The 13703-nt window shown below is 37.6% G+C and overlaps 1 protein-coding gene across 1 annotated transcript in view; it reads left to right on the top strand.

The window, feature by feature from the left end:
- GPT2 (glutamic--pyruvic transaminase 2) overlaps window positions 1–13588 on the top strand; it is a 31515-nt gene extending 17927 nt beyond the window's left edge. The window contains exons 4-11 of the mRNA XM_064519596.1: window positions 739–872; window positions 2855–3098; window positions 4520–4599; window positions 5144–5280; window positions 5974–6148; window positions 7310–7465; window positions 8530–8642; window positions 9921–13588. Of these exons, the coding sequence (XP_064375666.1) occupies window positions 739–872; window positions 2855–3098; window positions 4520–4599; window positions 5144–5280; window positions 5974–6148; window positions 7310–7465; window positions 8530–8642; window positions 9921–10011 (1130 nt within the window). The 3' untranslated portion in view covers window positions 10012–13588. The remainder of the gene's footprint in view (window positions 1–738; window positions 873–2854; window positions 3099–4519; window positions 4600–5143; window positions 5281–5973; window positions 6149–7309; window positions 7466–8529; window positions 8643–9920) is intronic.
- Window positions 13589–13703: the final 115 nt, after the last annotated feature.

Genomic DNA, 13703 nt, shown 5'->3' with positions numbered 1-13703 from the left:
TAGCTTGAATCCATTCCTTGCCTTGTCTCAGGCTTATTTTTGCTCTTTATTTTTTGCACATGCTCAGCAATGGTGTGCATAGGCATCTAACATCTTACTCTGTCTAAGCTTACTAGCTGTGCTCTGTAAAATTCACATGAGGCTTGTATATTGGGGCTACACTGGATGTTTCTGTTACGAGTAACTGAAAAGCGGTTGTGGCAAATGCTGGGGGGGAAGGAAGCAGTTTTAGGTTTTTTTGTTTCTCAGACTGTGGGAGGAAATGGTGTTATATGCTTTTTATATTGCAAATAGAAATCTTATTTTTGTCATGGATTTTTAAAGTTATTTTCCTTCCTATTACACATGCTCTTTGTTCCTATTACTTAAACAGTTTACTGTTAAAGTAGGTTGCCCTTCTCAGGTAGATTTCAATGTAAACAAAGTGACTGGAAGATAGTCAAAATGGGATTGCTGTCCCATTTTGCAAAGCAGCCTTTAAATGCTTTTTAATCCAGTAACTTACTTTTGTATTTCAGTGATACTTATTATACTTGCCTAATCACAAATGAATTAATTTTGCAGTTCTATGAACAAACCACTTCTTTTTCCTACACCTTGAAAAAAACCCACCAATCCTGGGGATCCAAAGCTCTCATATATACAAACCTCTTCATAGACTACTAGCTCAGGAATTTTGCTAGCAAACAGCAAATCTGATGTGCATTGTACTGTTTTCTCATGTTCTGCATTTCACAGGATCTTACAGTGCCAGTCAAGGTATAAATTGCATCCGTGAAGATGTTGCTTCCTATATTGAAAGAAGAGACGGAGGAGTTCCTGCAGATCCAGATAACATATATCTTACCACTGGGGCAAGTGATGGTATTGCTGTAAGTGTTAAAATTAAACCTCTCTCTCCTTGGTATAAACTATAATATATTAGTTACCTAGAAAGTACAGATCTCTTTTGTTTCTCTGGCCTCATGAACTCCTGTGAGCTTAATCTAACAGATACTGAAGTCACATTAAGTGGATATCCATTTATGTGGATGCAAGACACCAGTTCAGAAATAGGCCTGTAGACACAAAGTATCCTTACATATACTAACTAGTATCTTTTGTATAGGTAGTGCAAACTACATAGACACCTAAATATAAGTTTAGGAGACTCAGACCATTCAGACTGCATCCTCAGCAGTTAAGATGCATAAGCACTGAAGCCTTGAGGGTATGAATCACTGGGAGAGGGGAGAAGGAACAACCTCGGAGGTGAGAAGTTACAGGAATTCTTCTAGTAAACTGCCTGCTAATGCAGGTTAATGCTGGTGAAAATCCTAGAGACTGATTTCAGTAGCCAGCTCATTTGGGAAAAACTTAAAGTTTTGGCTTAAACCAAGGTTCAGAAATGGTCCTCAGTTAGAAGAGGAATAACTGTCTCTTAGATTTCTTCTTTGCACAGATATATTTCCTGACATTGTAACAACCAGTATGTTCTTTGCTTTTATTAAGGCAGCCTTTTATAGCTTGTCTGTAAAACCTTTTTAAAATGACATCTAGTGGCAGGGTTCAGAATGACAATGTTCTGACATGAACAGCTCAGATGTCTTTAGTGAACTGGATTTCCAGAGTTTGTGATGCCAAGGGTTACACTGGCAGCTTGTCAGGAATGGCAGCATAGCATATCAAAACTGTACCATGCTTATTTGATTTTGCCAGCGATGAAAAGCCAGCAATATATTGAATCTCATTATTTGGCATTTCCAAAGATAGAAAAACTATTTATTCAAAACTCAGGGAGGGATGATGTTAAAGACTTTTTAAATTTGCATTTAACCCTGATTACACTTTTTGGATGCTAGGTATTTTTAAACTCATAGTGGATATAAAACAATGATGCTTATAGATCATTAGTTTAGCAGCTGAGTATGTGATGAGAGGCCCAGAAAGGCAGATTCTGTTCTAGAACCTGTGAGAAACTTAAAGCATATTGCTGTTACATCTGAAGTGCTATTTTTCTTTTTACACTACGAATCAGATGTTGATAAGGATGCCTGCTTTAATTGCATCTGCCCTTCAGAATTCTCCCTCGATCATAAAGGCAAACTGTACCAAATCCACTCTTTTATCTAATTCACATTAAAAACCCCTACACATGGACACAAACACACCCAGACACACCTTTTGGGCAGAGGTAAATCCTCTGGGCTGACCTCACCATAAGCATTACACCTCTGTCTGTATCTTCTGGACATAAGCTATATAAGATACATTAGATATCCATCCTAAGATACACAGACTTGTGGTCTCTTCTATTACTCGAAGACGAAACCAAAATGCCAGTCTCTAGCTTCATTCCCACCTGGCCACTCTTGCTCCTAATCTGAAACAGGTCTCTGTTGCAATGGAGAATCCCCATGTGCCCCAGCTCTGGTTTCTGGTTTCATTATTGGCCTCCTGTGCTTAGCGGGATAAAAGGGGTGGAGGTAATGAGCAACAGCTAGCTGGGGTTTCTTTGCTTACAAACTCCAGCTGGGCACAGTAGAAAATCATGATCTTGATATTCCTGTTTCCAACCTTCCTTCTAGTCTTATGCTCAGAATTTTTTCCTAAATGTAGCAGTTGATCAGAAGTGATCTTTAAAAGCTGTGACATGCAGAGGAACTCCATTAAACAGAGACAATTCTCAATCAGCTAGTAGCTTCACTTGAAATAAATAGATATCCTTTGATATGGGAAAATGACTGTATGCTTCTAGAATAGAAATCTACTTCAACTCGATTCTTTTTAGGAAGGAAGATCAATAATTTTTTTAGAGTATAGTATTAATTCTGGCGTGTGATCTTTTTTATTTTAATTCCTACTTTTTCCCCAGACAATTTTAAAGATCCTGGTCTCAGGAGGAGGGAAATCCCGAACAGGAGTGATGATCCCTATACCACAATATCCCTTATATTCAGCAGTCATATCTGAACTAGATGCTATCCAGGTGAACTACTACTTGGATGAAGAAAATTGCTGGGCACTAGATGTGAATGAACTTCGTCGTTCCTTGAATGAAGCTAAGACATACTGCAATCCAAAAGTCCTCTGTATAATCAACCCAGGAAATCCCACAGGTCTGCAGCAGTTTTGTTAAATGGATATTTTAACCTCTCTTCCCCCCCCCCCCCTTTTTCATTCATTTGACATTGCTGTCAAATCCTAAATAAATGTCAAATATGTAAAGCTGAATTCTAGAGATCAGTGCTTTAAGTGGGACAGTATGCTGTACTATTAAAAACTTATCTTCAGCATCATGAAACTACAGGGATCTGAGGAGAGAGGAGGGGGCAGGTTTACTTTGTTTGTTGGACCACAATTGGAGCCACTGCTTCCACTGAGCTTTTGCAGACTGTGGAGTGTGGTGACCTTCGATCTTTATCAAAGATCATGTCTCTGAGATGACCTGCAGCCTCTTGCCTCTGAGAAGCAATGACTACAGATACACTCTGAACTCGGAGGCAACTACTCTCTCTTAGATGATGTTTCTTTTTCAGCAGTGGAGGTTGCTTAGCGAGAAGCTAGCTCCTGCTGTCCCAAATGAGTTTGAACACTAGGGTCACTGCTGCTCTTGCACAAGCTAGACTCTGCAAGGCAATATTTTGCCTTCCCACACTCAGTGGGAAGATTCCTGCCTGACACAGAAGCAATATTCCTGCAGAAGCCCTAGGGCTCCCACAGGATTAAGCAGAACCTTGCATTTTAAATGTGTGACAAGTATGGAAAGATCAGGACTCCTTTCAGTCCCCTTTAACATGCTAACAGGAATCACACTTGCAGGTGAGATCCATTGCTTCAACCTACTCGAGCCTATGAGAATAAGCCAATTGTCAGTATATCATTGCACGTATCACTGTGGTATTTATTAGCATTATTTTACATTGATATTAATGGCTTGGGGACAGAAGAGAAGTTAACAAAAAAACTTTAAATGAAAGTGAGAGTAAAGAGCCATAAGTGATCTTCCTGCTGCTTGTCAACTGAACTGTAGTGAACACCTACATGTATATATTCATAGCTCATTGCGCTTGTGAAGAAAGGTGGCTTGAGCCAATACATCTCACTTAGCAACTGCAGTGAGTTTAGGAATGCACAATGTCAGTTAGTGCAGCTTGGCTCACAAACAGGAACACAGTAACTCAACTCCTTGCAATTATCCGTCCATCTTCTGACTAAACTACATTGTGAAATAACTTGCTTTTGTTTGTTTAATCATCATGCATGTAAGGATTTCAAATGATCAGTTAAATACACAGACTACTCTTAATAAGCTAATGAATAATTAAGGTATCTCACACTCACTTTGCTGGAGTTACTAAGTTACCTTGATCCATAATTCCTGTAAGAATGCTCCTTACGTTCACACTGTAGTGAACTGAATTCTGAGAAAGATGGGTGTCTTATTGAACAGCCAATAGTCTAACTCAGTCTGGGCTAAGATGATTTGTATATATTCTCTACTAACTTTTTTCCTCTTGCTTTAAAAAACAAACTATAGGACAGGTGCAAAACAGAAAGTGCATTGAAGATGTGATACACTTTGCTTGGGAAGAGAAACTTTTTCTTCTGGCTGATGAGGTAATGGAATAATCTCTTCTCTCAAAAGCACAGCTAAGAGTAGGAGTATGAGGTGTAATCTTTTTCCATGTGTGGCAGTGGTATCTTTTAAGTAGGGAACAAATTCTCTGTTATCCTATTAAGACACGAACAAAAATGCAAGGAGTATTAATGTGAGAGGAGGCTTGATCTGGATTTGAACTAGAGAGAAAGTATTTTTTCTTCAGCAGGGACAGAAAAAGTAAACTTGGCTGGAACTGACCTAAAAACTTACATGATATTCAGACTGCTTAAAATGAAAGAAACTGAAGGAAAATCAATTCAAAAATATAAGTAAAGGTTAAATTATATAAAGAAATCCACTGTTCTTCTAAAGGCCAAACTATTAGGCAAACCACATGAGATAAAACGTATCATTATAGTAACTATTACTTAACAAAGAACCTTGTGTCTTCTAAATGCTTTAAGTGTTAATACTGTTTCTTCAGTGATCTGACTCTCTGGAAGGCCATCTTTTATCCCCAGTTGGGGGAACAGAGTACATTAATGCCTTCTGACTGTTCAGGTTTACCAGGACAATGTGTACTCTGAAGGATGCCAGTTTCATTCTTTCAAAAAGATTCTGTATGAGATGGGGCCCGAGTACTACAACAATGTTGAGCTAGCCTCTTTTCACTCCACCTCCAAGGGATACATGGGCGAGTAAGTCTGTTTTTTTGTTTTGTTTTTTTTTTTTAATTTCACCTTCCTCATTAATCTGGTTGGGTAGCCTTCTCATAATACTGACCTGAAGGTAATACAGTGTCCTCTATTAATTTGAACAAAAAAAATTAAGAAAAAGGAAAAAACAAAAACATTTAAAGCATAGAGGAGTTTTCTGTTGTTTTCAAATCACTGAATAGTGCAACATTACAAGTCTATTTGTTTCAAAAACCTAATGCCTCAGTCCCATGAAGCTGCAATCTTACAGGTCTAAACTAGACCTGTGATATGGCCTCCTATAGTCAAGTGCACAGCCCAGGAATCACTGAGAAATTTAATATCACAAATGTTTGGGCTTGGTTGTTTTTTAGGGGAGAAGAGATGGAAGGAAAAGAGTTTTCTGATTAAATGAACTCTGCTACAGCCATATGCTCTTGTTCTGAAGAGCAAACAATTCTAATTAATGATTAACTTGTCTAACAGGGAGGCTGCATGTGCACTGTTTTCTTCATATGGGATATTAGGATTTAATGGCATAGTATTTAGTTCTATCTTAAAACAACTGTTTCAACAACCTATATGTTATATATTGCAAGATCTCATTGTCTTTCCACTTTTGCAGTTGTTTTCATTGCTTTTCCAATATTTATATACTCCAGGTTAACTGATCTTTTCCGCTCACTCTAATCATAGATGCGGCTACCGAGGAGGTTATATGGAGGTCCTTAACTTGCATCCAGAAATTAAAGGACAGCTTGTTAAGCTTCTTTCTGTTCGTCTTTGTCCTCCAGTCTCAGGACAAGCAGCAATGGATATTGTAGTGAATCCTCCAGTACCTGGAGAAGAATCTTATTCCCAGTTCATAAAGGTCAGCTGTAACATGCTTGTTCTTTCGTGCATTTCCTAAACCTATGCTAAATATTGTGAACTCAAAACGTGCACAGAGACCTGACTTTTTTCCTTTCTTCTCGGAGAATCCTGTAGTAACACCAGCCTGCAGAACTATGAACTGTATTTTAAATTAACTCAATATGGCCACCTTTAAAAATATTTCTTATTCTTTTTGTGGTTGGTTTAGGAGCCAAAAAAAGCTAAGAAGGTGTTATCAAATCAGCTTTCCTGCTGCTAAGTTTAGCTTTTCTCCTGTGTTTAGCATGAAAATAGTTAAGATTTGCTTTGACTAAAATCTAAGTAGGAATGTAAGTTCAAATGCAGTTAAAAAGCCAGCTTTGTTCATAGGTATGTAATGCCTTTATATGCTGAGCAACACGGTATTTTGGATTAAAGTACACATACAGTTTCTCATTTGTAAAAATGGAACTGAATCTGGGTTAGGAAATTACAGTACTGAGTTGGACCAAAGGTTCAATTAACCTGGTCTCTACAAACATCCAAGAGTGGATGCTCTGAAGAAGAATGTAAGAACAGGGCACGCAGATACAGGGACCCCTGCAGGTTACTGCTTGTCTACAGCACTTTGTAGTTTCAGATTTCCCAAATACTCCGCCAGTATAGGCAAAAATACAGGAGACAGCATGATTCTTCCGAGTTTCTGGCTAATTGGACTTCTGAGGCAAAGGCTGTGCTAGTAACCTTAAAAAATGCCTCATCTACTACCTTTTTATAGGTAGCTTTCATAGGAAAGAAAAAAAAAAGACTGAATGTGTATAGAACCCATGAAATGTTGTCTGGTGTCTCCCTCCCTCCTCCCAACTGCAAATCGAGCAGACAGAGCAACACATTTGCTAGTAAACTGTGTTTACCTTACCTCCCAAAAGTTAGTCTCACTTGGAGAGTGTGTATCTGCTGTAGTATGAATTATGTTAACTTGTACTGTTAAGAGGTCCCTTTCTGCATTGCTGTCTGTAAGAGTAAGACTGGACTTAGGTAAAACATCATTTGTTCTAAAAGCTCAGGAAATCCCTGGAAGTGCTTAATTCCAGGTAGGCTTCTTGAGGCATCGTACTTTTCTCCAGCAATTTTATTGCCACTTGAAATACGTCAGTCTCAGCACCTTCCTTTTTAACAGGAAAAGGAGTCTGTTTTGAACAATCTTGCCAAAAAGGCCAAACTAACAGAAGACATGTTTAACAAGGTACCAGGAGTTCACTGCAATCCACTTCAAGGAGCTATGTATGCTTTCCCCCGGATCTTTATCCCTTCCAAAGCCATTGAGGAAGCAAAGGTCAGTCGGTCATTTTTTCCCCATTCCATTTTAATCTTCACGCACTTGTGCCTGCCACTTTTAATGATGAATTTTTATTCCAGACAGAGTAAGCTCATGTAGCTACAAAAGCAGTACTTCATTCACTATGTATGATCTTAAATATAACATGACCTTTACTTAAAGGGAGGGAAGCAAAAAAGAACATTTCGACTCATTAGTGAGGCTTCTAGGTTGAGAAAATTAATCAAGGAGGTTAGTGTTAGTAAGATTGAGTAATAGGATGGACAGGTAGCTGGAGCTGTACAAATTCCAGTTTGCTGCCCCTACCCAGGTTCGGTAAGGCAGGAGGTATGACTGGGATTCGGAACGCCTGCGCACTACTGCCCCTGCAAGAGGAGCACATTCAGCAAGCGAGGGAGAGACGGAGGGAGGTTTCCTTACAGATCTGAGTTCTGTACAAAACCTTTTTCATATTTGGGTCAGTAAAGTATATCACTAAATGACAAGTCTTTCAGTTCCTAACTGGAGCGCTATTACCTAATGCATAACATTCATTTTTTTTAAAGGGAACAATATCTGCATAGCAGAGGATTAAAATAGGACACTTTTTTTCCAGCTGATTATGTGATTAGGCATACAACCTGCGTGTATTTAAGAACTTCCATAGTTATTACTCAGGGGACTTTCTAGTCAGCAAGATGCTTCAGGGGAAAAAAATAAAAACAGCCAACAGAACTGGAACGCACCTCTCCTGAATTAATTTCAAATTGTTGAATGTCAGTGCCTTAGATTTCTGAACGTATGATTTTGAGACATTTGGCTACAAATCAGTCAAGGAGAAGAATAAAAATATCTAAGAGCTTTGAAGTGAATGTTTTGTGTAGGTTCTTCATTCCCATGAACTAGCGCTATTTAATTTGTAGCATGAACTCTACCATTAGGAATTGCTCTTCACCTATTTAGTGAAAAAATAAGAAACTAGTAATGAAGGAGAAGAGTTCAAGAAGAAAAGCAACCATGAAATTATATATATTTGGAGTGTTTCGACTTCATTAATTCCAAAGCTGACATCCCTTCCTTAGGCTCATAAAATGGCACCTGACATGTTCTATTGCATGAAACTTCTGGAAGAGACTGGAATCTGTGTCGTACCTGGAAGTGGATTTGGCCAAAGGGAAGGAAGCTACCATTTCAGGTACAGTTTCTATTTGCTAAAATCAACAGAACTGTAATAAGCTAAGTATCATCCTACTACTGTCTCTTCTGATTAAATATAAGGTTTTTTTTTTCATTTACATTGTCTCACTTTCTACTGGATATTTTCTGTGGGTCTGAAAACTAGGTAGATGATGTGTTCTGCTCAGTGAGCTATTCAGGTTTATATGGTGCTTTCCCAGCTTGCCAACATAGTTTTCTTCTATTTTTATTCCTCGACATTTGAAATGCCTTCTCCACAAACAATAATAATAGCTTATATTCTCATCTTTAAAGTTGATTGAGGCCTCAAAAAATTTGCCCCGCTTTCTCCAGAGGGGTGAGGGGGTAGGGTTAATCAGTGTTTCCATACGGAGAAACTGTGTGACAGCTGCAATATCTTCCGCTTTGAATCTGCCCCTTGCATATGCTGAATAACTTTCCTTCACTTTGCTGAAACAAGAAGTTGGACAAAACCTAATGCCCAGACTGTGAACATAAACTCAATTGCTCTTGCTTCCAGTAAGTAGCACTATATTCCAGCTGAGCCACTGACAGCTGGAATTTATCACGGAATTCAGCCTTACCTGGGCTGAAGCAACAGAACAGAAGGTAGCTTTAGTTACGCTAGTTCTGCAACACAGATAGCTGGGTTAGGTGTCTGGGTGCGTGCCACTCCAGGAAAAAAATGTGCATCCATCTTCTCCTGCTAAACGGGTGCAAGTCCAGAAATGAGATAATACTGTACCAGTGTGAGAAAATGTTTTGTTGCATCGTCACTATCTTTAGCTTTTGCAAACAGTCTGATAACTCAACTTGATCTTCAGATTATACTGAAGAAGGAAAAAAGAGACTAAAAAATTGCAGGTTTGGATTTTAATGCTTCTGAATCTAGTTTTCAATTCAATAAGACATTTACATTTACTCATAACTGACAGCCCTTGAAGATCACAAAGCTGAGTATCAGTTGGCATAACTGCCCCAAAAATGGAAACTGACTTGCTGAGATTTCTTACTGATACCCTTTTTATCACTCAACAAAAATGAATTTTTGAATTCCTGTATATTAACCAATTGAAACCATATGTTACAGTTTAGTAATATAGTTCAATTAGATCATAAATGCAGAAAAATAAGAGAATTGCATCAAAGCAGATATTAAACTTAACATAGTACTAGTTGACTCCTAACGTAAATCAACATCTGTGGAAGCATCTCACTTTAATTTGTTCTGAAGATAATGTGTTTTTTTCTTCTTCTTCTAAAAATTATTTTTCAGAATGACCATTCTTCCTCCAGTAGAGAAGCTGAAGATCTTACTGGAGAAAGTGAAAGACTTCCACATAAAGTTTCTTGAAAAATACGCATGAAAGTGCTATGGCTTTTTCCTACCATCCCCTTCCCTTGAAGGCAAATGCAGAAAATGAACAAAGATGTGCTGAGAATGTGCTGTTCATCTAATTTAACAAAATTCAAAATAGATAGAACCTATCTCAGATACTGCTACAACTTATTGGACAATTAAGTTTAATGTCTGATATAGAAGACATTGTTACACCTTTTTTTCTTTTAAGGGGGAGAGGAGAATGTGAAGAAAGCAGTAGAAGAGTCAGTAAATGATTTTGTGCCTTGACTGGAAGTTACATTCTTGAACTTATGGCTCAATTGGCTGGGGAAGGAAGCTGCTTATGAAAATTACTACTGTTGTGGTCTTTTATGAAACAGAAATGCTGAGAGCAATTGTTTAGCTAGGAACATGTTTGCCAACTTAAAATTCTACTGAACAAAAATTCAAAGGCCTAGCTATTGTCTCTTTTTTTTTTTGTTAAGTATGTAGTGATTTCCAAATCTGATAACACATGTAGGTACAGCACGCTTATTAAAAAAAAAGTCTTTGGCAGATGTGTTTGGATACCTTTGAACTTCTATAAAAAAAAAAAAAAAGTCCTGCCATTGCAGCATAATCTGAGTGCAATACAGAGTTTTGATCAGAGAAGGAGTGAACATGACATCTTCTTGAACCCTATTTTTATGAAACTGAAAAATAACAAGGGACACTAGCTCTTCTTATTCCTATGCTATTCAACATAGATTCTGCCAGCATAAGATGAGAGCAGTGAACACTTCTCTTAACAACGCCATCTGGCAAATAATAAAGCCAGTGAGTCTCCTGTTTATTCACATCTTTTACATACATGGAACCTAATAAGATACTAATCTCAAAGCAGATAGGAGTATTGTCGATCCTTTCAAATAGGGTCAAATGAAATACTATTTCCAAATCACTTTATCAATGGAGAGCATTTGTTCAGAACCACACGACTGGAAGACTTGGCTGGCTTAAATCCAGTTTGAATTGGCAACAGCTAACAAATGTTATCAGAGGAAATGCTGGTGGGGGGGTGTCTAATGAAGAAAAAGGTGTATTTAAAAGGCAAATGTCTTGCACCTAGCATAAAGATGACAATAATACACCTCACTCTCAAATCTTCCACAGTCATATTGCTGGCTGAATGGTCTGAGAACGCAACTAAACCAGCTTCCTATCTGAGAGTACAGCTGTGTTATTCTACTATCTGTGTTAGTTTCCCTGCATAGAGGAAGACAGTTTCAGTCTTGCTAGAGCTGGAAGTTGGATACCTTCGGCCAGGACAGATAAAGGACTGAAGAAACATAGCTTCCAGTATTCAGCCATGAAAGCATTAATATTTGTCAGGCTTAGGCTCAGCATTTTAGCAAGTTTCTTCATTAGGAGTATGTCATTTAATCTATTCACTAGTTTTAAATTATTATTTAGAAGAAAACTCATTAACGTTTACTAGCACTTTGTTAGGCTTCCTCTGTAGCTGGTTCAGCATGCTGTGCTGATCCATGTTACTAAAGCCAAGGGCTAGAGAATCATGAATAAAAGATATGCCAATTTATTAAGATAAGAGATGTTGCCAATAACTATCCTTACAACAGCAGCTACTAGCCTATGAAGTAGCGTTGGCAGTAGGTGTGCTTCTCATAGTTCCTTACTGAAGGCTGTAAGGAAGAATTTAGCAGTTCTCAATCATCTGCCAGTGGACAGAGGTTCATAAATGAAACTGGTTTGCTGGTAGACAAAGTCACTACAGAGGCTTTGAGAAAAAAATTCTACCTTTATCTTTGGAGGACAACAGACTGGGAACCCTTATGTTGCTACTATCCATTGATAAATATAACCTTTTATCTGCTAGCACTCTCCACTTGGCATCCTTAATATGCACTAATAAAACAAATCTGAAAAGCAAAAATGTAGTAAGAGCTCAGAATATTGATGTAAAAATAAGACAAACAGCACTTTCCTGTTCTAGGAATGTGTCCAAATCAGATCTGGCTTTGGAATTGTAATGCAATGTAGATTGAAGCTAAGATCTAACAATAGGAATTAGAATATTTTTTTATATTTTTGTAACTACAGCTTTTTCATGGGGTAGTATTTGTAATCTAATATGTCAATAGATTTTATATTTGCCTTGCATTTGCACCTGATACTCCTGGCAAAAATGTAAAGGTTTACAGATTTCTAATGATACTTCACAAGTGTCAAAGGCTTTTTGTTTTAAGTCAGGACAGCAATTCTTACACTTTTAAATCAAAATATAATGGCATAAACTGAGTTTTTTCTAAACATTCTCTGATGGTGCCTTTTATGTTTCAGCCATTGTAAGGGTAACACTTTATTTTCGATGCATCATACATGGAAGGGTGGTGATTTCTATTGTCCATCCACAATATTTGTATGTACTGTGATAAGGTAAATGTGCATTTTTGTGGAACAATCCTATAAAGCTAAGAGGCTTATTTTCAATGTCTGAAATATTTCACTAATAACAGACAATCCTTACTTTCTAATGCATGCTTCTAGGTTTGTTTTTCCTACAGGTGCTCCTTACTATGGTACTTTAGATGTATGAGAGTTCCAAATAATAAAGTACATATTTAAAAAAAGTAATAGTTCTCCATTTCCTATGTCACTGAAACAACATTTTCTGGACTGCACTGTAAGGCATCTAACTCCATGTTTAAACTAGTATTTACTTTAACTCATGTACGTGACTGAACTCATACTTTCCAGATCATCTCATTTATGTATTGCTTCAATTTATGGACTCAAAATTTGTCAAACCTGTTATCATAAAACTATTTCTTACCAATACCTACAGAGATTGCCGTAGGCACATTTTATTTTCCTAATTAATCTTATCTGTTTCTGTAAGGAGTTGTAACCAGGAGTTAACCAAGCCACATTTATTTCTTCATAGAAAGGATCAATCGGTTAAGGAAGATCAACTGAAGGGTTTGGTGAGAGGTTTGTTTGGTATTGTCGGTTGTTTCTTTATTTATAAGGACTTTTTACAAGGTTTTTATGAGATTAAACTTACTGAGCAACACCATCTGTCTTCTTGCAGTGGCACCTCAGAATTCCTTCAGCGGTGTTTGTTTGATAACTCAAAAGCAAATGAAGCTTAGGGAAAAGGAAGGTACTCCTGCTTCCTTAAACGTATATGCATAGGCCACCAGCACCAAAAAAAAAGCAAACTTACGTTCTTGTATCATGTATTTGAATATTTTCTGGACCAGAAACTTACACTGCTTGTCTTTTTTTTTTTTTTTTTTTTTTTTTTTTTTTTTTTTTTACAAGCAAGAGCATGGTCTGATATAAAAAGGCTATGTTATAAACTATCAGTCAGGTTTTCTACAGCTTTGGTTTTTGTTTGAGTGATGTAGCGTGTCCCCTCTGGTTCAGTGGATACTGACATTGTATTAAAGCACAAGAAGATACAGAAGAAAGCTTTCCACTCTGGAGGGCTTGCTGCACAAACTGCTTCACTGTATAAAAACCCGAGTGTCCTAAAACATGATCCCACTTGCTCTCCATGCTGGTCCTTGCTGAACAAATAGAGTTTGTACAAAACTTAACATCCTGAAGCCTCTGGTGTGGATTTATTTGCATGCATATAAAATCGTAAGTTTCTACAAGGAAATCTGTTTTTAAGGAGATGGCTGTGAATGTTTGTGTATTAAATAGTAAGTA

Source organism: Dromaius novaehollandiae, chromosome 13, assembly GCF_036370855.1.
Source record: "Dromaius novaehollandiae isolate bDroNov1 chromosome 13, bDroNov1.hap1, whole genome shotgun sequence".
NCBI lineage: Eukaryota > Metazoa > Chordata > Aves > Casuariiformes > Dromaiidae > Dromaius > Dromaius novaehollandiae.
Note: the sequence above shows the minus strand (reverse complement) of the source record. Positions and strands in the feature narration are given on the sequence as shown.